Source organism: Chenopodium quinoa, unplaced genomic scaffold, assembly GCF_001683475.1.
Source record: "Chenopodium quinoa cultivar QQ74 unplaced genomic scaffold, ASM168347v1, whole genome shotgun sequence".
NCBI lineage: Eukaryota > Viridiplantae > Streptophyta > Magnoliopsida > Caryophyllales > Amaranthaceae > Chenopodium > Chenopodium quinoa.
This window is the reverse complement of record NW_018742815.1, coordinates 892,898-917,382: the sequence shown is the minus strand read 5'-3', so window position 1 is coordinate 917,382 and position 24,485 is coordinate 892,898. Positions and strand designations below refer to the sequence as shown.

At 32.9% G+C, this 24,485-nt stretch overlaps 3 protein-coding genes across 3 annotated transcripts; 1 reads left to right on the top strand and 2 right to left on the bottom strand.

Annotated features, from left to right (window-relative positions):
* Positions 1-755: 755 nt before the first annotated feature.
* On the top strand, positions 756-2,226 carry LOC110725449 (protein EPIDERMAL PATTERNING FACTOR 1-like). The gene is made up of 2 exons (XM_021904928.1): positions 756-1,137; positions 1,576-2,226. The coding sequence occupies exons 1-2, from the start codon at positions 1,044-1,046 to the stop codon at positions 1,839-1,841; spliced, it is 360 nt and encodes a 119-aa protein (XP_021760620.1). The 5' UTR covers positions 756-1,043; the 3' UTR covers positions 1,842-2,226.
* A 673-nt stretch (positions 2,227-2,899) lies between these two features.
* LOC110725607 (actin-related protein 6-like) lies at positions 2,900-6,578 on the bottom strand. The gene is made up of 7 exons (XM_021905075.1): positions 5,568-6,578; positions 4,401-4,620; positions 4,263-4,326; positions 3,770-3,854; positions 3,601-3,651; positions 3,437-3,499; positions 2,900-3,354 (listed from the first exon to the last, which is right to left on the bottom strand). The coding sequence occupies exons 1-7, from the start codon at positions 6,443-6,445 to the stop codon at positions 3,225-3,227; spliced, it is 1,491 nt and encodes a 496-aa protein (XP_021760767.1). The 5' UTR covers positions 6,446-6,578; the 3' UTR covers positions 2,900-3,224.
* A 630-nt stretch (positions 6,579-7,208) lies between these two features.
* LOC110725448 (putative clathrin assembly protein At2g25430) lies at positions 7,209-9,551 on the bottom strand. The gene has a single exon (XM_021904927.1). It carries the CDS (start codon positions 9,107-9,109, stop codon positions 7,379-7,381), a length of 1,731 nt encoding a protein of 576 aa, XP_021760619.1. The 5' UTR covers positions 9,110-9,551; the 3' UTR covers positions 7,209-7,378.
* Between the last annotated feature and the right edge of the window lie 14,934 nt (positions 9,552-24,485).

Below are 24,485 nucleotides of genomic sequence, written 5' to 3'. Positions count from 1 at the left end.
TGGTAACGGTTTATAATCCGTTGCTATAGGCATATGGCAACATTAATAAGACATATGGTAACGAATTATTGCTGTTGCCATAAGTCTTTTTTCTAGTAGTGGTAATAGTGTTGGAGAATATTACGAGTATTCCTTCCATCCCAATTTACTAGTAGGCACAACCGCACAAACTTATTTACAAGTAGATCATGCAGAGTGAAACAAATTAAACTAAAATGAGAACGAGATGATTGTATGTAACTTAGGCTAAGACCTCATTGATATAATTAACAACTTCTTAATTTATCCGTACATGCATAACGTATAATTACTAATATATGGAAATGGAGGGAGTACGTACTTAAACCAAAATCGAAAAAGAGAGGGAAGCAAGATAAGGGAAAAGGAGGGAAACCCATAAATTTAATAAAAAGCCATTAAGCAGTATCATGTCTTTGCTCTTTGATTTGCCAAGCAAGCAGAAATAATAATGGCAATCACAATAAATAGAACACCCCTGCAAAATATTTATTACAACCATCCAATATATTCACATTATTTACTACTTATGCAGTCTTATATTTTAAATTTATATCCATATAACATATTTTCAAATTTTCAAAAAATGTAGCAATTATATATATTTATGGTACAAGTCAGAAAATCACGTAAAAAAGAAGTATCTCTGCATGTATTTTAGTTTGAAAAATGAATATAAATTAGGTTAATAAGTTTAGTTTGAAAAGTGTGAACATTTCTTGCTAGTAGAGGTGTTTTTCTGTGAACTCATTTTCTCTTTTGCTATACTTTCATGTGAACTTGAGTTAACCAACTTTTTTTATGTGTGATTTGCTTCAATTGTCACCACTTCTTCACTTCATAATAAATCCCTTTATATATATTCAATCTCTATTCTTCACTTTCTATTGTCACAACCATACATCAAGCTACATACTATATATGTACGTACATAAAAGTGAATCGAATTGATTAACGTTTGAGTAAAAGAGACTACGTAACAAGTACAAGATCGAGTAGAACAAGATTATTGAAGAAAGAAGATCATGAAGAGATCGATTGCTCTAGTAGTTCTTCTCATCGTTCTCCTTGTTTTGCCAAATATCACCGTTTCTAGACACATCACTAGACCTCGTTTCTGTAAGTATATACAACGCTAATTTAATGTTTTATACAATAACCTATACTTACATATATATAGTTGTTATATAACTCATTTGAATTGTACTATATAATGTAATTATTATGAAGCATGGTATTTTGTATGTGATTATATATAGTATGATCTTCTCCGATCATTACTTTGCAAGTAAGCTGATTAAATTAGCTAATTCAACAAAATTAAGTGCTACAAACTTCGAGTTAAATTAATGTTCCCTAAACATAAAGGGTATATAAATTTAAAAGTGATATAGTTAATTATAGTACATATAGGTCAAATAGGTCATGTTATTACATACGTACTTATCATAAATTTATATACTTAATTTCTACATACTACATACTTAGTATTAGAATAATATATTTATTATTACTTACGTATGTACTTATATAATTTTTTTTTTCCTGTGTAAACAGATCGCAACGGTCACCGAGCCGCACAAGGAAGAATGAGAGGCAACATGAACACAAGAGGTAGACCAGCAATGAAGCCTAGAGGGCCAGGACCCGACACCGTTGAAATCGCTGGCTCGAGCTTGCCCGATTGCTCTCATGCTTGTGGTTCATGCTCACCATGTAGGCTAGTAATGGTGAGCTTTGTGTGTGCATCTAGAGAAGAAGCCGAGACATGTCCAATGGCTTATAAATGTATGTGTAAAAATAAGTCATATCCAGTTCCTTAAACTTAATCTCTGTAGTATTTTTGTAAGAGCTAAATCTAAATTCTTGTCAACCACTAGCTAGCTAGCTACTAGTTTTATGTAACATAGTTTATTCTTATTTTTATTTTATTTTCTTTTATTGATTATATAGTTCTCTCTTTTAGTAGGCCATTGATGCTACAAAATTTTGTTTGCAACTTGTTGTATGTAAGTTGTAAGGGAAACATTATGTCAATGGTAGCATAAAATTTTGTATGCAACTTTAATTTGTTCCTTAAATAATTTCTCATGTATTTTAGACATAAATGATGCACCGATGTTTAAAAAAAAAAAAAAAGAAGTCAATGTTAATTAATAAACAAACATGTGAAAATTTGTTACATTCATTTAACGTGTATTGGAAATTAAACAACTTTGTCACAAATTTAAATAGCATGTAATTACAATCAAATAATCAATATTATTATTAGTATTGAATTCAATACAAATAAGATACTCGTACCTAATACGCAATTATTATGGTTGATATGGTCCAAAACCAATTTATACAACCCTCGACATCATGCGCTCAATTCATCAATTTTGGAGAAATCTTACAAAATTGGTTCAAAAGTCGTAAATATTAGCCTTTAATTTTAAATGATTTTAGACTTTTTGGGCACAAAATAGGAAAGAGGCTAGGGTGTGTCCCTTAGACCACACCCTAGCCCACAAGACCTTGGTTCAGTGGTTGGCCGTTTCAGGAGCTAGAAGCCTGGAACCGTCTTTGCAAGCCCCACAGGACTTCAAAATTGTTGTTGATTTGTATTACTCTTTAAAGTCGTGTTTATCTATTGTACTACCTTTGATTGTGAAATATAAATTATTTCAAAGTATAAAAATCAGAGGTAAGTATATGGTTCCAAACAAGCTTTCATGATCCCAAAGAACACTCCACACCTTCAATTTTTGAAATTGGTCTACAAGTGTTAATTATAGCCTTTAATTTTGAGACTATTTTCGACATTTTCAAGCCCAGAAAGAAAAGAAGTCTACATTTTCCAACCAAAACTGTATGTGTCTAAAAAAGACTATACATATGACTTTCCAACCAAAACTTTATATACAGTATAAGATAATACATTAATACCCATAACTGAACATTAAACCTCTTCTACATCACCAAAAAAAAAAATGTATTTCATTTAAGAATTCAACCTCTTTTCAACTTTTTTTTCCCCACTTTTTCGAACCCCGAAAGGAAAGCAAGCTTGGAGCAAAGTCATACGAACAGATTTTTTTTCTAGTGAGACAGAACTAAATGATTAAAATTCTTTTCTATAGGGACCAAACTACGAAGATGTTGGGGATGTGGAGTTAGGCGTGGAGGCCGGGCCTCTCCAGTCACCCTTAGTTCACTTTGCTTCACTGGAAGAACCTTCTACTACAACGTGCAGATCCTTGCTCCTCATATTCGGCTTTGGTGGCACACATTGTCTCAAAATCAGGACTAGATGCCAGAAGTGAACCACCTCGCCAAACACCTAATATGGGACTGGATAAGATGAATGCTATCAGTTAAGTATAAACCAGGCATATTAGTGCTAGGAGATTGTTAAAAATAGAAAGAAAATTACTCTTCTTGAGTGGTTATCTTCACTTGGTAATCATCAGGGACTAATGGTCGAAGCTCCTGTTCCCTACAACGAAATGAAAGAAAAAATCTTCAACATAAATAACTGGCTGTGTTCAATCTATTATGGATAATATAAGAGGCATGGTTCAAGGAGGCAAAGCTTACAATCTCTCAGCAAAATGAGGGAATAAAGTGCTTCCACCAGTCAAAATGATACTGAAACACAGCATTGAAAAGCAAAGTTCATAAAATGCAGTAAAATACAGTATATAACAAAATACAATATTCAGAATATTTAACAAAACAAAGAGCTTTGCAGAACTTCGGTGACAACCTTTCATATAATACAGGGTGGAGATGAGGATTACAAGAGTTAACAGAGCGAACAATACACTCCGCTAATCCAGCTTGATTCATCCCTGCAAGAACAGTTGACAATTAATGTTCTGTTCCTACAATCAAGTTTTCATATTCAAAAACCAAAAAGCATGAGGGCTTGAAACTTAAGAGCTGAGACCCATCCTTAATCACTATAACACACATACTACCCAATTCCAAATTATCATCATATAAACAACAATGATTCCTTTGAACATAAATAATATAAAAAGACAACCCTATCTCTTCAAAATTGCATTTCATTCTCTCTTACAGGCATTAAATTGATCAAAACCAATTCTTTTAAACATTTCTTGAAATAAAAAGGGATTGAGCTTGCAAACGATCCTTCAACCATTTGTCGACAATACTATCAGTACATACTTCAGGACAAACCATTGAAATGTCTTATGTCAGTTTTTTCAAAGTAATATGAAAGGTATACAAACCTAAATCTGCAGGGCGGAAAATCATCTCTGGGACAAGGAAGCGCTCATTGGTCAAGTTGAACTCCTGCAACCAGCAAATAGACTATAAGCAAGGGATTAAAATTTTTAGACACGACCAAACTGAGATTATTCCCTTACATTTTTAGTTGGATCAACTTTTTTTCTGTCCTCAGGATCCTCCTCTGCATCATCCGAGGAATCTATAGCCTTTTCCTTATTAGGCATAGACTTTGGTTCCCCGTCATACAGAGTTTGATACCTCTGTGCTTCATTCATGTCTTTTACAAATCCTTTTGTATGGATGATTCCATCAGGAAGGACATATGTACATTTAAAAAGGTTGTCCTTGCCAGACTTCCTAAAAAAAACAATCAATTTGGTAAGTCATACGAACTACGGAGTATTACATAGCATCAGAGAAAAATTCACAATCAAGAAGATATACAGAAAGATTGAGCAAAAAGAAACCAAGATTATATTTTCTCCCATATTGCAAGATCAACATGTTGCCCGAGGCATGTACTAAATTAAGCTTAATTGTAGACGACAAAAATAAGGAATTAAGACATTTATCTGAAAGAAAGTTTTAATGTCAGTCTTTAGCCACAGGAAATCCCATAGTTCCACACAAACTTGATGCCTGAATCATATCAACATAATTCCATCAAAAGTCAAGAAGCTAATGCTTTATGGAATCTGCAAGCTATCCAACCGTAATACACGATCCTATGCAACAATGTAGCTAATTGATCACAATTGTCACTAATGAACACAGCACAGTTAACAGCAAACTAATCTGACTTCCTCTTTACTCACCCTTCAACACTTGCAAGTCACAATCATCTCATGAACTCATTAGACCGAAAAACTAATTATACAGCCAGCATTATCCACCAGCTACAACTCTATTCTAAAACACAAGCTGTTTCATACATATCAGTATATCACCAACCTTCCTCAACCCACTCCAGCAAAAGCAAAACCGAGCAATCGAATCTGTTGTCATTAAAGAGGCAAATATCACTCCACCTAACGAAACCCATTTCATTTTTTCTTCCACCAAAAATCCAATTCATTTCATCAGCAATTCTACCTCAAAAAACAAGGAATACCCCAATTTCTAACTCTAACAAATAAATCCACAAACCCCAGTATTTATCATGTCATCATAAATTCATAGCATTAGAAATTAAATAATTACATACCATCAACAATGTATAGCTCTAGAAATCAAACAACAATGTACACGAAACGACACCGTTACTCGAAAACTGAAAAAAGGGAATTGAATTTCAGTAAACTGACCTAGCAATCTGCAAGTCACGAGGAACATCAAGAGAAACAAAGCAAAGCTTCTCCTTAACATCATCCATAATCAAAGTTTCATCCATAACATTAATCGTACGATAAGAAACCAATTCCTTCAAATAATTAGTCAAAACTTTACCCCCTAAATCAAGCCTCTTAACCCCATAATTAAGCGTAAAATTCTGGAAAACAGGAGCACAATGAGTGAAAGAAAACCCACAATCAACAACAAGACTACACTGGGTCTTCGAAACGACACCGTTTGGGTTCCTACTCGCTTCATACAAATGAACCAAAGAAGGCGAATCAGAAACATACAAAGACCTGAAATTGAAGTCCTCAAAGACGAGCTCAAAGAGGGGTGATGACGTGGAGGAGAGAGAAAAGAGGGGGTGGGTGAGAAGAAGGGAGGACACGTGGGGGGATGGGAGAGGAAGAGAGCGGAAGAGGTGGGCCCAGATGTCGCGTTGAAGGTCGGGGTTGAGGAGGTAGCCGCGATCAATGGGGCGGCGAAGAGAGAGAGAGGTGGGGTCGGAGGAGAGGATTTCGTCGGAAGTGAGGAGTTTTTTTGAGGAGGAGAGAGAAAATGGTGATTTTGCGGTGGAGTTTGGGGTGATTAAGGTGGGATTCCGGTCACCTCCGACGCCGATTTTTATGGTTCCGCCGCCGTTGTCGAGGACTATTACGGTTGATGACATTGTCAATAATGAAGATGTTTCCAAGGGTTTTTTCGGGGGTTTTGCTTTTCTTTCATGGGGTTTTCCCGCGTTGGTTGCTAATCTATAACTTAGTACGAGTACCCAGGAATGACACGTGTTACTTGATGTATGTCTCGGTTTAACTTTTACACTTGTTAGTACTCGTAGTCTGTACATGTTCAAATCGACAATGGCTGTGTTTGGTCATTACTCCGAAACTAGTAGCTACACGTAATTGATAGTACTTCGTTACGAGCAACTATTTGTATTACGGTTTTATGAAGTACGAGTACCTGTTTTGACTAGTTGGTTGTATAAACTGGTTGCTAATGTACTCCGTATAACACATGGCGTACCTCCAAAGTTGGTATTATTTAAAGCGAATACATTAGAGTTGGGATTATTTTTACCAGTTTTTCCTAATAACAAGTACTAAAGAATGATACTTGTCACTTAATGTATTTCTCGATTAGACTTTCACACTAATTTGTACGGAGTACTCATAAATCGTACATGTCAGTCTAGTAGACTTTGTACATTTGCATCTTTTGCTAGGTATGGACTACGGAGTAACATAAAATGAAAACACAAAGTTATAGATAAATTCTCCCAGCTTGAATTTCATGTAGCTGTTTGTCTATGAATGGTACTTGTAGATAAATTATCAAAGTTCTCGAATTGATTTATTGAGTATCATTGCTCTCATATACCAGTAACTAAACTTTTGACTTAATACAGTTCGGATTATTTTTTAAAAGAGTGCCAAAACAACAATATCATCTCTTATATGCAGACAGGATAGAATGATGCACTAATTGAAGTAAACAAATGACATGCAAATGGCACTTTGCTACTACATTGCAGTTTCTGAAAAAGATATTACATCATGTTTTATTTCATTTCTATAGAGTATACAAAGATCAAATCTGTACTAGTGCCGTGTTTCCCTTAACTGTTTCGCAACTGTAAGTATGAATTCATCTCAACTATGATTAGACTATCTGTATGGTATAAGAAGTATGTATGTACTAGACAAAAAAAGAGGCATTTTTTTGTGTTCAAGCACTCTCTTTAAAGGCAGTATTTCTTACATTACACCAAGGGTTAGACTTAAAGCAGCCCCAAGTCATTGGACGATGTCAAATGAGGCATCCTTTCCTGCAGACGAGTAGCATTGTCTGTGGTGGATCCACTAAGCACACGACTGACTTGACCTTGCATCCCATTAGCCTCATACTCCTCCCAAATCTTCTGTTCTTGTTGCAGCAATTGGAACTTATTCTCCAGCTCCACTATCTGAACATAAGCAGGAGGCGGAACTGCTAGAGAAGCTGTGAATGGATCCTGATTTACCATATGAACTGACCCTTCTGTACTCGGTAATGCCAAAACCGTAGTCCTTCTCTCCTCATGCCAAGGCAATGCGAGGCTGCTAGCACTCCCACCAGTAAACTGCTTTACTACACCCTGATCATACATGTCATTTAGCATAACAGCATCAAAACTGTCACCAAAATTAACCTTTTGCTCAGTCAGATTACCAGCTGAAGCCACCAAAACCATCTGCCAGTCTTCATTATTGGTATTAGCAGCTGAAGTTTCCCAATCTGAAGCAATGTGTGATTCAACAATATCAGAAAATTCTTCCCACGGGTTTATAACTATGTCGTTTTGATCCTCGTGGATCAAAGACAATGCCATACATTCGCCTTTCTCCTCAGCCGATGATGCATCACTATTGACCTTCACGATCACCATATCTTTTCCTATGGCATCAGAATCCTGAACATAACCATTCATAGCATTTACATTGTTCTCTGACATCTTATTCATCAGTTCTGCCATCTTCGAACTACTCTTTTTATAATTCTTCGTTTCATTCATCCTTTTCTTGACCAGCTCCTCCATTGACCTTAGAAGTTCTTCACTAATGCTCTCAACCTCAGGATACTCATCAGACGGCTTATCAAACCCGACACCCTTACACCAACCATAGAACTCAGCAAGATCATCAAACTGCTTCGCGACAGTAGCATAAGTCCCATAAGTCTTAACAGAATTAAGATACTCCATCTCCCAGAAACAATCTGACAAGAATGACAGACCACCAGATACATCTTCATACAGAACAAAACTGTCCTCAATCACAGGAGTAAGAGCAAGAAACAGTAGCTCTCTATACTTCCCATTAACGCACCTCGAACATCGAATATTAAGCACTCGTTGAAGACACCTTTGTAACCTCTCCATCCTACTCAACACCTTCTCAAGTAGTAACTCATCCCTCAAGTGATTTTCCTCCATTTTCTTCTCCCTTTCTTCCATTCTCCTCAAATCATCAGAAGAATTCACTTTTCTTCTCAGCCACATTTCGTCGAACACCATGAGCTCAACTTTCTTTACAAGAAACATCCCAAAATTCCTCACAAAATCAGAGTAATCCCCAGAATTTGAATGCGCTTCATCTCTAAAAACACACATATTACTCAACATTCTACCACTAGCATTAGCACAAGCAATCTCCTTCACAAAATTCCTCCCACCATCAACAATCAATCGATAAACAAGAATCAAACACTTCAACGCAACAATCCAATCATGGGTTTTCTCAATTCGTTTCGAAATCAAACACACACATTCTTTAACAAGATCTCTTGAAATCATTGTTTTACGCAAGATTTCAGAAAAGTATCTGATTTTGGGGATATGGGTGTCGTGATTTGTTGCTTTGACGATCAAGATATCAAGTTCTGGATCAACATTGTTCGCCATTTTTGCAATACTGATGCTTGTTCGATCCTTTACTACTCCAATTGCTTTACGAAATGAAGTGGGTGCCATTGAAATTTCTTGTTTTATGAAAAAAAATTATGGGGTTTGGGTTAATTTGATTGAGGAAGAAAGGGTTTTTGGAACTTTTTTTTACAGAAATTTGAAACAGAGGAAACAGATAGAGCGCGGCAAATGGTGCATAAGAAAGAGGAATTGTAATTAGCCAAGTTGGTCTTTTTCTTTGGACATCCTTGGAATATATACGAGAGCCATGAGTCAATTTAAGTAGAGGCGTCAAATGTGGGTATCTGAGTCGGTTGCATTGAGGTCGAGTCGAATCTAATTTCAAATTTAAGTCATTCTAAAGTATTGTATCAATGCAACTCGAAATTTAAAATAAATGTTTTTTGGGTCGGTTCAGGTTTTGACATCTAATTTTAAGGTACAACTACTTCATTCTAGACTTCAACAAAATTAATTATGAATGTGTTTTTATTCAAAAATACAAGTAAAAATTATGGATGTGTTTAATTAGGAGGTTTTTGGAGAAAAGAAATGTTTAATTGTTTTAAAATTTTATTTGGAGTGTTTTTATTGAAGAGATGTTTAAAATATTTCATTTGATCCAGAAATCGGCCTAGAGTTTTTTGAAAGATTTTATAGTTTTTAGGCAGTTTTATACACTAAAACTGCTAAAAACTACAAAGTACTCCTTCTGTTTTTAAATACTTGCTCTATTTATTCATGCGTGGAGTTTTAGGAGAAATTGGAGAAAATAATAAAATATAGAGATAGTGGAATAGGGAGTTATATACACTACTAGGTATTGAACTTTGTCAAATATATCAGTTAAGGTACTCAACTTCTATTTGTATCAGGCAAGGTACTCAAGGGAGGGTACTAAACTTTTCCACCTACAACAACCGGTTAACAAACCAAAAAAAAAGGAAAAGTAAAAATTCTGACACAATTAATGGAAGGTACTGAAATTTTAATTTTTCTTCAAAAATGTTTGTTGCAACTATTGAAGCTGTTATACTTAAAAAATAAAAAAAAAATAAAAAAAACAGAGGCTTCACCCACCATTGAAGGTCTGTTCTGAAAACCTTCCCTCATCTTTGACCTACTAAACTTAAATTCATAATTAATACTCCATACAAAAACATTAAATCACAATCGAATATTATGTGATTCAAGAAACTTCACATGCAATTCTGGGTATATATGGCTCGTTACACAAATATTTGCAACATTGAAATTTAAATACAATAATTAATAATAACACAATGAAATAAAATCTCATTAATAATTATAACATATTAATTAACCCCAAATTACAATTGTATGGGATGATATCTAGGTAGGACCGATATCTTGTAAAAGCACGTGACCAAACTCTGAATAATTGTGAAAAGGCGTCGATATGCACCAGAAAGCAGGCATATCGGCTTGTCGGAATTCGGCACGTGGCAACAGAAGCTCGACACTTGGCGCAGGAGGCTTTGCATGGATGAGAGCCACCTGTCAAAGTGGATCATTATAAATAGTAGGTAAGACCTCATTTATGGGGGCATTAATTACTCTCTCTCTCTACTTTCTCTCTCATATTTATCTTCTTCTCTAGAACACTTTCTGACTTTGTCATCGGAGTGGTTATCCTCGGACCACTCCGGGGTTAGCTAACTTCTTCTCATTGTGTAGGTTCTCGGCTTGCCGATAGGAGTATCAGGATCTCAGGTCCGAGTTCTTGGGAAATCAGATCCAGACGGAAACAACAATAATTAACCATAAAAAATCATTAACTTACATGACATACTTAAGACTTAGGGTTTAGAGGAAGCCGAAATTTGAAGGTCCTTGAAACCCAAATCTGTAAAGCCCATCTTCCATAATTCCACCATTAATAAATTGGCAGGAGGAATTAGAACATTATCATCATCTATTCTCTCTCCTCCATTTTTGTTGCCATCTTCAACCTTCTTTTTCTTCTCCTTTTTCTAGTGCTTTTCCCACAATATTATGCTCATTCTTCAAGAATTTTATATAATTATTAAGTTTTATTAATTGGAAAATTACTCATAAAAAATTTGCAGACCAAAAGAAGAAAAGGAAAATTATCAAGAGCAGCAACTACAAGAACAACCCAAACAAGTAATCGAATTGTTCTCGAAAATTAATTCCCACATTATTTGTATAATAGAGGCGAATTAATGAAAATTTTATATAAGAAAACCCCATAATATAATCCGAATTGGGGTTGAAGAACGAAGGAGAAGAGAAGAGAGAGAAAGTTGGATGAAAGTAGTATTCTAGAGAGAGAAAGTTGTCGTCCATGATTTTTTTTTAAAAAAAAAGGAAAATTTGCAAATTGTAGCCATTTAAAGTTCGTATTTTGCAAATTAAAGCCATTTAAAAAGTTTTTTGCAGATTGCAGCCCAAAAGTTTGTATAAATTGTAAATTGCAGTCCGATTCAACTTTTTCATCGGTTTACAAGTTGAAAAATCTTCGATTAAGGTTTTAGGGGTCATTTTAGTCTTTAAGGGCCCGAATTGAGCTCTGAATTAGCAAAAAAATAAAGTAAGTGTCTCATATTTACAGTTTCCCATAAATCGATACATTTTTGTTACGCAAAACGAGATGCTTGCGTTATTTTTTTGCTAATTCCGAGCTCAATTCGGATCCTTAAGGGCTAAAATGGTCCCTAAAACCTTAATCGAAGATTTTTCAACTTGTAAACCGATGAAAAAGTTGAATCGGGCTGCAATTTACAATTTATAAGAACTTTTAGGCTGCAATTTGCAATTTTTTATTTAAATGGCTGCAATTTGCAAAATACGAACTTTAATTGGCTGCAATTTGCAAATTTTCCAAAAATAAATCAAATAAACCAAATACAATAGGTTGCCAACTGAAAAGTTACCTCCAGTCAAGGTCAGAGTACTCTATTTGATACAAATGGAAGTTGAGTACCTTAATTGATACATTTGGCAAAGTTCAGTACCTAGTAGTGTATATAACTCGTGGAATAGGCGAAAGGATAAGAAATTGTAAAAAGCAAAAGTAGTAGAAAGAATTGGAGGAGAGAAAATATGAAATTAATAAAATATGATTTATGTTGGGTCTACTAGGTGAGATAAATGAATTAAATATTGTAAAAACTTTCCAAATAAGGAAATTGAGCAAGTATTTAAAAATAACCAAAAAAAAGGAAAGTGGAGTAAGTATTTAAAAACGGAGGGAGTAACAATTATTTACCAAACAATCTGGCGGACACAACTCATACCCATTTTTTTTCCCCAAAAAATAATTTTTGTGGGCCCTGAAAATGGAAAATACGGGGGGGGGGGGGATGCAATAATTGGAAAAAAAAAAAGGAAAGTTGCTGAAACAATCCCAGAAGATTGGGAAAAGGTTTGAAATAGTAGGGGATGGGTTTTTGACACTTTGGTACATCTCATATTACCCTTATTGCGCATTTTTCGAGGTTTGGGATTATTTGACTGGGAATGTGTCAATTGACCCTCTGGACATGGTAGGTGAATGAGGGACGGTTTGTGTTAATTAATGATGGAATATGAGATAAGATATACTTTTAATATTTAGATTACAAACATGAATAGTACTATGATTATTATCTATAAATTATCAATCAACACATCACATCACATCACATCAACCAACACACATGTGAATAGTAATATGATTATCCATAGTTACACCATAAAATGTGTTCTTTTCCAATTCTAAGCCATAATGTCAAGTCACATCACTATTATGACATCACCTAATATTATGGTTATATGACACCAATTTCCTTATAGATTATTATACTCTTATGATATCACTATTGTCAAGTCATATCATATTATAACATCACTATTTTCAAGTCATATCATATTATAACACCACATCATTATACATAAAATTACAAAATATGACAACATTAGATTCATATGACATCATTATTGTCAAGTCATATCACTTCAATATACTTCTATGACATCATTATAATCAAGTCACATCACATAATACTTATATGACATCATTATATTTTAAAATTTCATGAATTTCAAAATAGAAACCGAACTCATTATTGGTACTTTATAGACATCTTTATAGGTGTGTTATGATTTCAAACCACCTTATATGACCACATGAGTCACCCCACGCATTTAGTTCATTTTTTGAAAGAAAAAAAAATCAAAAATTGACCCGAATTCGTGTATTATACCCTTCAATTTCGGACAAAATTTCACTATTTTGGACCCGGAAACAAAATTGGTCAAAATGCTTCTCATGGACTCTAATACACCCCGGGAGTCCATTTGGATGGGTAAACCCATCTAATATGCTTTCAAACTGTCAATTCACTTGTTTACAACTTGCACCAATGTCATAAACTCGAGGCTACCACGGACATTTATGACAACATATAATGATCATATATGGTTCCAAACAACATTATATGACCCCGAGATGCATCTTGTACATTTCCGTGAACTTTTTATACCAGGTCCAGACACCTCCTAAATTGTTCCGATTTTATGTATTATAGACTTCAAGTTTGGCTTCCGTACATCATTTTTTTCACCCAGCAAATTATGCATCTAGGTACTTCCATTGGTTCCTAAAGGACCTTGGGATTCATGGATAATGCCCAGAAATATCTCATTCATCCTTAATCATTATGTATTAAGGCAATAACGACATACCCTCAAACGACAAAACTAGTTTATATGCCTTGTCCTTGGGTGCACATGTCTTGTGCAGATGCCATGCGCCCCCTTGCACCATCCCACATCCCAACACTTCGGCTGTGTGACTTGTCTCAATGTAGTACTTAGCATTTTTTTTAGCATATAAGAAGCACCGCTAACCTCGTTTTTCAAAATATCGGTCTTTTTAGGGAATAAGGTAGGAAGACGAATCGAAGAGACATAGGGCTGAATCTCAGTGGATTGTGGCAGCAAGACCACTCTACCATTTACAATACCCCATCGCATATTTAAGTTGTTTGCAAAGGATTCAACCCGCCGCTCGGTGGAAAGTGTACTTCAAGCAGCTTTCACGGGGCGCATCCATCGCATAAGCTTAGCATACGACACGTGCCCTTGGGGGACAAAGCCACGATTATAGGACGACAATCAGGCGGCTATCATATGCGTCGCTTCTAGCCTGGATTCTGACTTAGAAGACAAGTCATATTCCAGCACAAAGTAGCTTCGCGCCACTGGTTTTTCAACCAATTAAGCGCGATGACCAATTGTGTGAATCAACGATTCCTCTCGTACTAGTTTGAATTACCATTGCGATACCGCCATCAGTAGGGTAAAACTAACTATATCATAACGGTCTACAACCCAGCTCACGTTCCCTATTGGTGGGTGAATAATCCAACACTTGGTGAATTCTACTTCACATTGATAGGAAGAGCCGACATTGAAGGATCAAATAGCAACGTCGCTATGAACGCATGGCTGCTACAAGCCAGTTATCCTTATGGTAACTTTTCTTACACCTTTAGCTTTAAATTCAAAAGGTCTAAAGGATATTTTAGGCCGCGCTTTCACGATTCGTATTCGTACAAAAAATCAGAATCAAACGAGCTTTACCCTTATTTTCCACACGAGATTTTTGTTCTCGTTGAGCTCACCTTAGGACACCCGCTTTATCTTTTAACAGATGTGCCACCCCATCCAAACTCCCCACCTGACAATGTCTTTCGCCCGGATCGGCTCGCAAAGCGAACCTTACGTCTGAAAGGAAGGGCTTTGCCCCACTTTCGACTCACGGAGTAAGTAAAATAACGTTAAAGTAGTGGTATTTCACTTACGATGAAGCCTTCACTTATCCTACACCTCTCAAGTCGTTTGACAAATTCGGACTAGAGTCAATCTCAACAGGGTCTTCTTTCCCCGCTAATTAAGCCAAACATGTTCCCTTGGTGGTGGTTTCGCTGGATAGTAGACAGGGACAGTGGGAATCTCATCGTTAATCCATTCATGCGTGTCACTAATTAGATGACAAGGCATTTGGCTACTTTAAGAGAGTCATAGTTACTCCCGCCGTTTACCTGCACTTGGTTGAATTACTTCACTTTGACATTCAGAACACTAGACAGAAATCACATAGCGTTAACATTCGCAGGGACCATCGCAATGCTTTGTTTCAATTAAACAGTTGGATCCTTGTCAGTACTAGTTCTGAGTTAACTGTTCGACACCCGGAAAAGGCCCCTGAAGAGACCATTCCCAATCTGTCCCCAAGCCGGCACGCGACGATCCGATGTCGCCATGGAAGAAGCTCGAGCAATTCATCGACAACCGACGGGTTCGTAACTGGGATCCCTGTGCCTAGCCCTCAGAGCCAATCCTTTTTCCCGAAGGTACGAATCCATCCAACTTCCTTTGCCTACATTGTTCCATCGACCAGAGGTTGTTCACAAGTAAACAATGGTCTCTTTTTCTCTAATACTAATTCTTGTCTTTAGGTCTCAAGGTAAATTTAATTCCATCTTTCGCCTTCTTTGGTTATCTTATAAAAAATGGTTACACATACTCGAAAAAATGGCTAAATTTTGTCCTTATTTTCTTAGGTTATACTAGAGGTGATCAACATTGGCCCGGCCCACTAGCCCGGCCCGAAAATAGGGCGGGTTTGGACAAGCATAAAAACGCATTTTACGGATTAGGCACGAGAAATTGTGTTAAGGCCCGGCTCGGCCCAATTTTTTATTACCTCTAGTTTATACACACGTACTCTACCTTATCTTCTAAATAAATGTTCATTTATCTTATTATTGATTACGACATTGTGAAAGAGCTAGATAACCCCCATCTTCGTATAAACGTAAGGTTTACTCGAGGGTGAATTTTAGTTGTATTTTTTTGCTCACTGACCAATATTTTCTTATATTCGTAGTAGTATTGTTTCTTACTATATATTATTTTGGCATGCAAGAATTATGAAGAATAACGCGCAAAAAATATGCTTAACTTCTTATGATAACAAACTAGATTGCACTCTTGCTACTTGTGGAGAAAATTGCTAGAAAAATAAAAATCATACAAGGGGTATATGCATCGAAACTCCAACGAGAAGTGATCGATAAATAGAGATGTTATTGTAACTCTCCTTGTTGATCTTAGGCCCTATTCTCTTCACCTTAAATATTAATTAAAAATAATTTCAGTTCAGTAAAAATAAGTTCAGTTCAGTAAAATTAATTTCAGTTTAGTAAAAATAATTTCAGTTCAGTAAAAATAAGTTCAGTTCAGTTAAATTCAGTTTTCTTAATGAAGAATTATAATAGAAAATTAGTAAAAAAAAAAATAATTTCAGTTCAGCAATAATAATTTCAGTTCAGTAAAATTAATTTAAGTTCAGTAAAAATAATTTAAGTTTAGCAAATATAATTTTGTTTCAATAAAAATAATATTAGTTCACCAAAAATAAGGTAAAGAGAACGAGGACTTATACACGGAGTAATATATGTTATACATATACTCGGTAATACTGAGTACTATATATGTTACGACTCTTATGAAACTTTAAATAAATTGCATACACTTTTGACTCTAATGAGCCTTTAAGAAAATCACCTACACTCATAATGTACACTTATTTACATCCTTAATGAAGTACGATTTCTATGGTTGACAATTTTTTCCCTAGCCTCTTCTTATATGCAGTTAAGTAACAAAAATACTAAGTATAATCTTACTTTATTATTTCTAATCCATTCTTTATATTTTGAAATAAACAAATAGTCATTAAGAAGAAAATAATACACGTAAAAAAATAAACATACTTAAACTAAACTTTTTATAATGTGAATGATTATTTTCAATTAATAAACAAACGTTAAAACCTAAGCATTATATAACTTAATGTTAGAAAAAAATAATGGTTAGAACTATTTAACTAAACAAATTAAACACCGTAACATATTTGCAAATTGAACTTCTTCCATTCTACCATCACACTCATTTCCCTCTCCGAGAAGTATCCCTTTGTTTTTAGATGTATCCATTTCTTTTACATTATTTAACTATTCTCGATTTAGAGAAACAGTTAATATGATTGATTATTACAGATAGTCTATAATAACTTAATGCTAAAAATAAATAAAAAAATTAAACACACCCATTTTTTCTCCTACAAAATCTTCCTTTCTTTTACATTATTATATTTATATATTCTCAATATAGAGAAACAAAGCTGTCAAAAAAAAAAAAAATACAGAAACAAATGATATGGTTAATTATAGATAAGATAGCCATATATTCCCACAAGTATATATAAGCCAAGTCATTAACAATTTTATTCACAACTAAAATTTTAATTTCTCAAGTCATTCCGAATAAGATCATATTAAAATAAAAACTTATTTGATAAACAATCTTATATTTTTTTCAACATGGCAGGAAGGTCAACAATGGTCTCTTTTTCTCTAATACTAATGCTTGTCTTTATGTCTCAAGGTAATTTAATTCTAAATTCCACAATTTAATATATACAACGTCCATATAGAAATAATAGAATTATTACATATCTCCATCTAAATTATATAGAGTACATAATGTTTTTGAGTAGTAGTAGTGTACAAACAGATTCACCTCACAAATACTTCTTTCACCTTCTTTAATTATTCTCATGCAAAATGGCTAAATTTTGTCTTTATTTTCCTAGGTTTATATATATACTATATATTTGTTTCAAAAAAAATATATATACTATATATATACCCTTCTTCTAAATAAATATTCATTTAATTTTATTATTAACTACAACATTATGAAAGAAATTTTCATAATTTTGAGTACAAGTAAATCTAGGTTTACTCGAACAAGTGTGAGTATTATATGTATTTTTTTGCTCATTTATTCGACCAATACTTCTTATAAGTTATATTTGTAATAGAATTGCTTCTTACTATTATTTTGGCATGCAGCAATTGTGAAGAATAACGCACAAAGAATATGCTCAACTCCTTATGATAATAGACTAGATTGCACTCTTCCTGTTTGTGGAGAAAATTGCTGGAAAAATAAAAATCATGCAAGGGGTGTATGCATCGAAACTCCAACAGGAAGTGATAAATATAGATGTTATTGTAACGCTCCTTGTTAATCTTATAGTTTTGTATACGGGAATTATGTAATATACTCCATAATAAGGAGTGGGGAGTATTACATTATGAGCCTTTAAATAAAATGCATGCACTCACGGCTCTTATGAGCCTTTAAATAAATTGCATGCACTCATAATGTATAATAATTTACATCCTTAATGAAGTATGATTTTTATATATCGTTGACAATTTTTTCCGTGTCCTCTTCTTATGCATCAAAGTAAAAAAAGTTACTGATAGAGTATAAACTTACTTTATTTCTTATCCGCCCTTTATATTTTACCAATAATTACAACCAATGTATGTGTATGTAACTTTTTGTGAATCTTTTAGCATATATATTCCCTTAGTGATGAGAAGTACGAGTAGTAAAGTAAGGGAATTGGAATTAGCCTTAGCATATATTAACATGTGTATGTTGCTCGAGTTTAGTTACATTTTTTTGAACTCTAAGTGTTAGACTTAGCTAGCTAATGAATGAAGATACAAGGTGATTATGGGAAGGACTAGGAAGGGTTATTCTTGTCATTTTGTCCACCATGAGATGAATTTTCATTTATCATACACAAATATATTGCCAATGCCATCAAACAAAAAGGCTTTATTATATATTATGAACAATTCTAAGAAACCAACCAATTCAAGCAAAGTCAACAAATGTTTGTAATGGTGGTGAGTAACAAACACCAATACAGTGTATTATGGTAATTAAGTAATGAATGGCCAAAATGGGTGGATTTAGGTTGAAAATATATAATGAAAGATTTATATATTTATTTATTTTTACAAAACAATGAAGGATTATATTCTTGACTATTAATACACAACATACAAATGAAATTCTGATATAGCCACGAATTGATCAACCACTCATTCTTGGAACTTTATAGACATTTTGGTAGACTTGTTATGCTTCCAAACCAATGACCTAGAAGACACCGAACACATACATTTACATCAATTCTGTAAAAATTCCTAAAATTGATTCAGAAAATATAGATTATAACCTAAAAATTTTGGTCAATTTTTTACTTTTCGGGTCCACAAAGGAAAAAGCTTGGGGTGGCTTTCCATGTACCTCACGCGAATATAAGACCCCTGAAAACCATTAGGTTTTTTCTAAACAATTCAATTTACCTTATAAAATGTCAATTTAGTCAATTATATATGCGCCTCCATCCTTTCGATCATTAACTCAATGTCACTTTGTTTTTTTTTTTTTTTTTTTTTTTTGTGACACATTAGTGGCACCATTTGTTTCAAAATAACATTATATGATACCAACCAAAATACATCTTCATCATCACTTAAATTTTCAACATTGAACCCGAAAATTTCTGAAGATAGGAAAATTTCAAGTATTGAAGCCGAATACATAAGTGAATGGTAGCATTAAGTTAACAATATATAAGGCATGCATGCACATAACCAATTAATCTGTATATAGTTCAAAGGAAAGTAAACGGCTCTCTACATCCATCTCTTGCATGTAAGCCCTTTCCATCATTAAGCCAGAGTAATTGTCAAACAGGGCTATATTAAGTTTATAACAAACTCTTAATTTAATTGAGTACATTTATGTACGAATCTCAATTTTAAAGTGTAGTCAATCTTGCCATGCATAACACATAAAAATGTTCCATTTTTCCCATATTGATAAAAGTTGAGAGCATTAAACACTTTATAATTAAGACTACTACGTATATATTATGATGAAAACTCTTTGGAATTATGAAAACGTGAAGTGAACCCTCTTCTAACGAATGCAGCCAAGAGTCCAAGACTCAATTAAAACATGCATAATGTGCATTTTAAGTCTTTTTAACCCTATATGCGTTGTTCCCTAGCTACTTCCCTTCATACAAAAGACATGTTAACTTAATTCATCTACCAACACTAAGCTTTTGGTACAATCTTTAGCTTTCCCACCAAGACGTCATACCAATAGCACCATCAAAACCACCGCAACTCTCCAACTTAACATTGAAAAGTATAATCGTCTCTTCTCTTTAATAATAACAAAAAATTTAAGCATTATCATTATTTGAGTTGTCCCGAATCCCTAGTGATTATACTTTCAAGAGAAATCTAAAGTGATTACTTGCAAGAGAAATCTGAAGTGATTACTTGCAAGAGAAATCTGAAGTGATTACACTTTCGAATAGAAAATATCTAGGCTTCCAAAAATCAATCAATAACAATATACTAAAAGTAAAACTAGAAATGACACGTGTTATTTTCCAATTAAATAGCCCAATTCAAAATCTGTAAGAAAAACTATTATAAGTTTATAACCCTATAATATATTTGTTTTCCAATTTGACAATCGGGTTTGGATCCTCTAGAGTTGAACTCTATAGAGTTCAATAAATCTAGACCCTCCACAAAAGATCAATGGCTAATATTCATCTTGCATGCATTTCAAAATAAAAAATAAAAGTTCAATAAAAAATAATTTAAAACTCTCACTCTCACAACTCTACAACTCTATAATTTTCAAACTCTAGAGGATCTCAACTAATCATACATATATTTATTCCATTACACTCAATTGGATTAATCATCAATAATCAATAACTATATACTAAAAGACACACCAGCAATGACACGTGTCATCTCTTGGTGTGTCCTTAGTTTTTTTTTTTTTTTAAAAAAAATATATATTTAAGTAACAAATCTTTACATATATATTATAATAATAATTACTTATAAAGTATAATAGAAGATTTGATGTATGATGTATCCTTCCAAAAAAAAGTACTAACAATTATAACTTAAGCAAAAAAATAAAAAAATAAATAAAAAAAATAAAAACTTAACATAATTTGTGAAATATGAAGGTTCTTTTTTGGGAAAATATATAATATTAACATAATTTATGAAATATAAAGCTTTTTGTATTTTGGGAAGGTATATATTAATTATGTACTACGTTTATTAGAAGATCATTTTTTTTGTTTGAGGAAACAACAAGATCATATATTTTTTTTCCCCTTAAAAAAATCATATTTTTTTCTTGAATTTATTTATTTTAAAAATTATGTAATAGAAGCTACAAATTTTTACAATGAAATGCAAATATAAAATCAACAAATGATATTTTTGTTATTTCCTTGGATAATTTATGATCTAAATTTTAATCAATTCATAATCTATAATTACCTATGGACACTTCAATAATACTGCCAAGTTCGACACATGTTGATTATTCTTAGTGTTTTTTTTTTAATTTTATTTATTCAGCATTCAACTGATATGATAAAAAAGATAACATATTAAAATTACAATGTTAATTTGAATAATAGAAATTACCGTGCATGGCACGGGACCTAACCTAGTTATACATATATTCTACAATTATGTATTTATTCCATTACGATCATCTTAGATTAAGTAATTATTTACAAAATTCAAAAGAAATAGTATGCAATATTAACTAAATATATATTATCATCTAAGATTCCTATAATACAACCATGTTTTTTTTTTTCCTTTTATTTGTTTCAACTTTACTATTGCTACAAAGTTTATTTCAATTTTTTTAACAAAACTCTTTGTAACGATAATCGTACACTGTTGTATTCAAAAAACAAAAAAATAAAAATAAAAATAATCGTACACTGTTAGATGGGATTTGAGCTAGTAAAAACGTAGTAATAAAAATCTTTAGTGATTACACGTTCAAAAAAATTCTCTTGTGATCCCAAATTCAAAAAAGTTCTATAACTAGAGATTTCACTAATTTATGATTTAATCTTATAATAAAAATTTACAAATCTCATAATTTATACGAAAAAACTTCCATTTTAAACCTACTTCCTTCTATTATTGTTAGATCTCTCGCAGCGGAAATATAGCTTCTACGGAAACTAGATAATATGAAATCGATACTTAACAAATAAATAATATTTTGGGATAGGCAAACATTTACTACTATGAAAAAATAATAAATGTAAGAAATAATATTTCTTAAACTAAACTTTTTATTATATGAATGATTAGTTTTTATTTATAAACATTACAAACAAAGCATTATATATAATAACTTAATGTAAAAAAAATGGCTAAAACTATTTAACTAAACAAACACCATAACAGGTTTGCAAAATGAACTTCTTCCCTTGTGCTATTCTCAATTTAGAGAAACAATCAAACAAACGATATGGTTAATTGTAGATAGTCTATAATAACTTAGTGCTAAAAAAAAAAAAAAAAAAAAAGAGTGGCTGAAACCGTTTTGCCATCACACTATTACATTATTGGAAAACCTCCTTTTCTATTACATTATTTATCTATTCTCCATTTAGAGAAACAAAGCTGTCAAAAAAAATAAATTAGAAAAACAAATTATATGATTAAATAGGTTAATTATAGATAGCCATATATTCCCACAAGTATATATAAGCCATTGTTCATTAACAATTTTATTCACAACTAAAATTTTAATTTCTAAAGTCATTCTGATTAAGTCACATTAAATTTGTTATTTGAAAGACAGTTATTTTTTTAACATGGTGGGAAGGTCAACAATGGTCCCTTTTTTTCTTATACTAATGCTTGTCTTTATGTCTCAAGGTAAATTTAAATTCCATATTTAATGATTAATAGTATATACATATTTTAAAACTAAATTATATAGATTACGTAAAGTTTTGAGTAGAGATTCTCATCACAAATCCATCTTTCACCTTCTTCAATTATTCTCATGAAAAATGGCTACACATACCCTAAAAAATGGGTAAATTTTGTCCTTATTTTCCTAGGTTTATACAGTAGTATACCCTTTTTCTAAATAAATGTTCATATAATCTTATTATACACAATACCCCAACTTGTTTCGAGTACACGTAAACCTAGGTTTACTCAACGGTGAATTTTATTTGTAGTTTTTTCTCATTAATTCGACCAATAATATTTCTTATATTCGTAGTAGTATTGTTTCTTACTATTATTTTGGCATGCAGGAATTGTGAAGAATGATGCACAAAGAATATGCTCAACTCCTTATGATAACAAACTAGACTGCACTCTTCTTGTTTGTGGAGAAAATTGCTGAAAAAATAAAAATCATGCAAGAGGTGTATGCATTGAAACTCCAACGGGAAGTGATAAATACAGATGTTATTGTAACTCTCCTTGTTGATCTTACACATTACTATATTTTGTTACATACTTCGTAATATGGAGTACTATGTTATGATGGCTCTAATAAGGGCCTTTAAATAAATTGCATGCACACATGGCTCATAATGAGCTTTTAAAAAAATAACATGCACTCATAATGTATAATAATTTTTATTCTTAATGAAATTTGAATTTTTTGGTTGACAAATTTTTACATATTCTCTTCTTATGCATCAAAGTAAGTAAGTAACAAAACTAGTGAGAGTATAAACTTTACTTTATTTCTAATTCATTCTTTATATTTTACCAATAATTACCACCAATGTATAAAAAATTTGTGAATTTTTTCACATATATTCCCTGGCCTTAAAGATAAGAAGTAAAGTAAGGCCTTAGCGTTGGAAAACCATGCATTATGTTACATGTGTATGTTGCTCGAGCTTAGGTACATTTCTTTGGTGCTTAAAGAGCTCTTGGGGCCGGGGTCTCAATTTGTTAGAGATATCGGAAAATATATGTGTGATATATTTTCCGTAGATATCATTTAAGTAAATAATATATTTAATTAGGATATTTATGTTAAGATATTATTTTGAGAATATATCTTTAAGGTTTATGGTTAGACTTATATCTTTTAGGAAGATTGTTTCCTATCTTATGAGCTTAGGTTTTGTATAAATACTCAACCTATTGATGAATAATAATCAAGCCATTCTATTCTATTTCTCTCTAATTTGTCATGGTATCAAGAGCAGGTTAAATCTTGGGACCGCTCACAAAAATTTCCCCCCCTGCCGGTGGGTTAGAAAGTTAAACCCACCGGTGGGATTCAAAATTTTGCTTCCGCTATGCAATATTAATATTTTTTAAATTTTTATTTTTTTGGGTTGGTACACGTATCATATATGTGTATGTGAATTTTTTTTTTTGGGAGAATTTTTTTTTTTTTGGGAGTATGTGAGTGGACTTCCTCCACTATAACACATCTTTGGAGATGAAAAAATTAAAAAACGGCTCTCTTGTGTCGTGAGACAAGATATATTTGGTTCTCCTTGTGCCGTGAGACAAGGTTTGTGAGTTGATTTGAGCATGATTTTGCTCTTTTGAATTTGAGTTTGGTTTTACTCTGAAAAACTAATAAAAAATTTGAGTGTGGTTTACTCTGAAAGACCAAGAGATTTGAGTGT

Coding starts and splice junctions, on each gene's coding strand:
- LOC110725449 (XM_021904928.1), top strand. CDS start 1,044: ATGAAGAGATCGATTGCTCTAGTAGTTCTTCTCATCGTTCTCCTTGTT. Junction 1,138..1,575: donor CATCACTAGACCTCGTTTCT/GTAAGTATATAC, acceptor CTGTGTAAACAG/ATCGCAACGGTCACCGAGCC.
- LOC110725607 (XM_021905075.1), bottom strand. CDS start 6,445: ATGTACAGACTACGAGTACTAACAAGTGTAAAAGTTAAACCGAGACAT. Junction 3,652..3,769: donor CACCCTGTATTATATGAAAG/GTTGTCACCGAA, acceptor GCTGTGTTTCAG/TATCATTTTGACTGGTGGAA. Junction 3,355..3,436: donor AAGATAACCACTCAAGAAGA/GTAATTTTCTTT, acceptor CATCTTATCCAG/TCCCATATTAGGTGTTTGGC.
- LOC110725448 (XM_021904927.1), bottom strand. CDS start 9,109: ATGGCACCCACTTCATTTCGTAAAGCAATTGGAGTAGTAAAGGATCGA.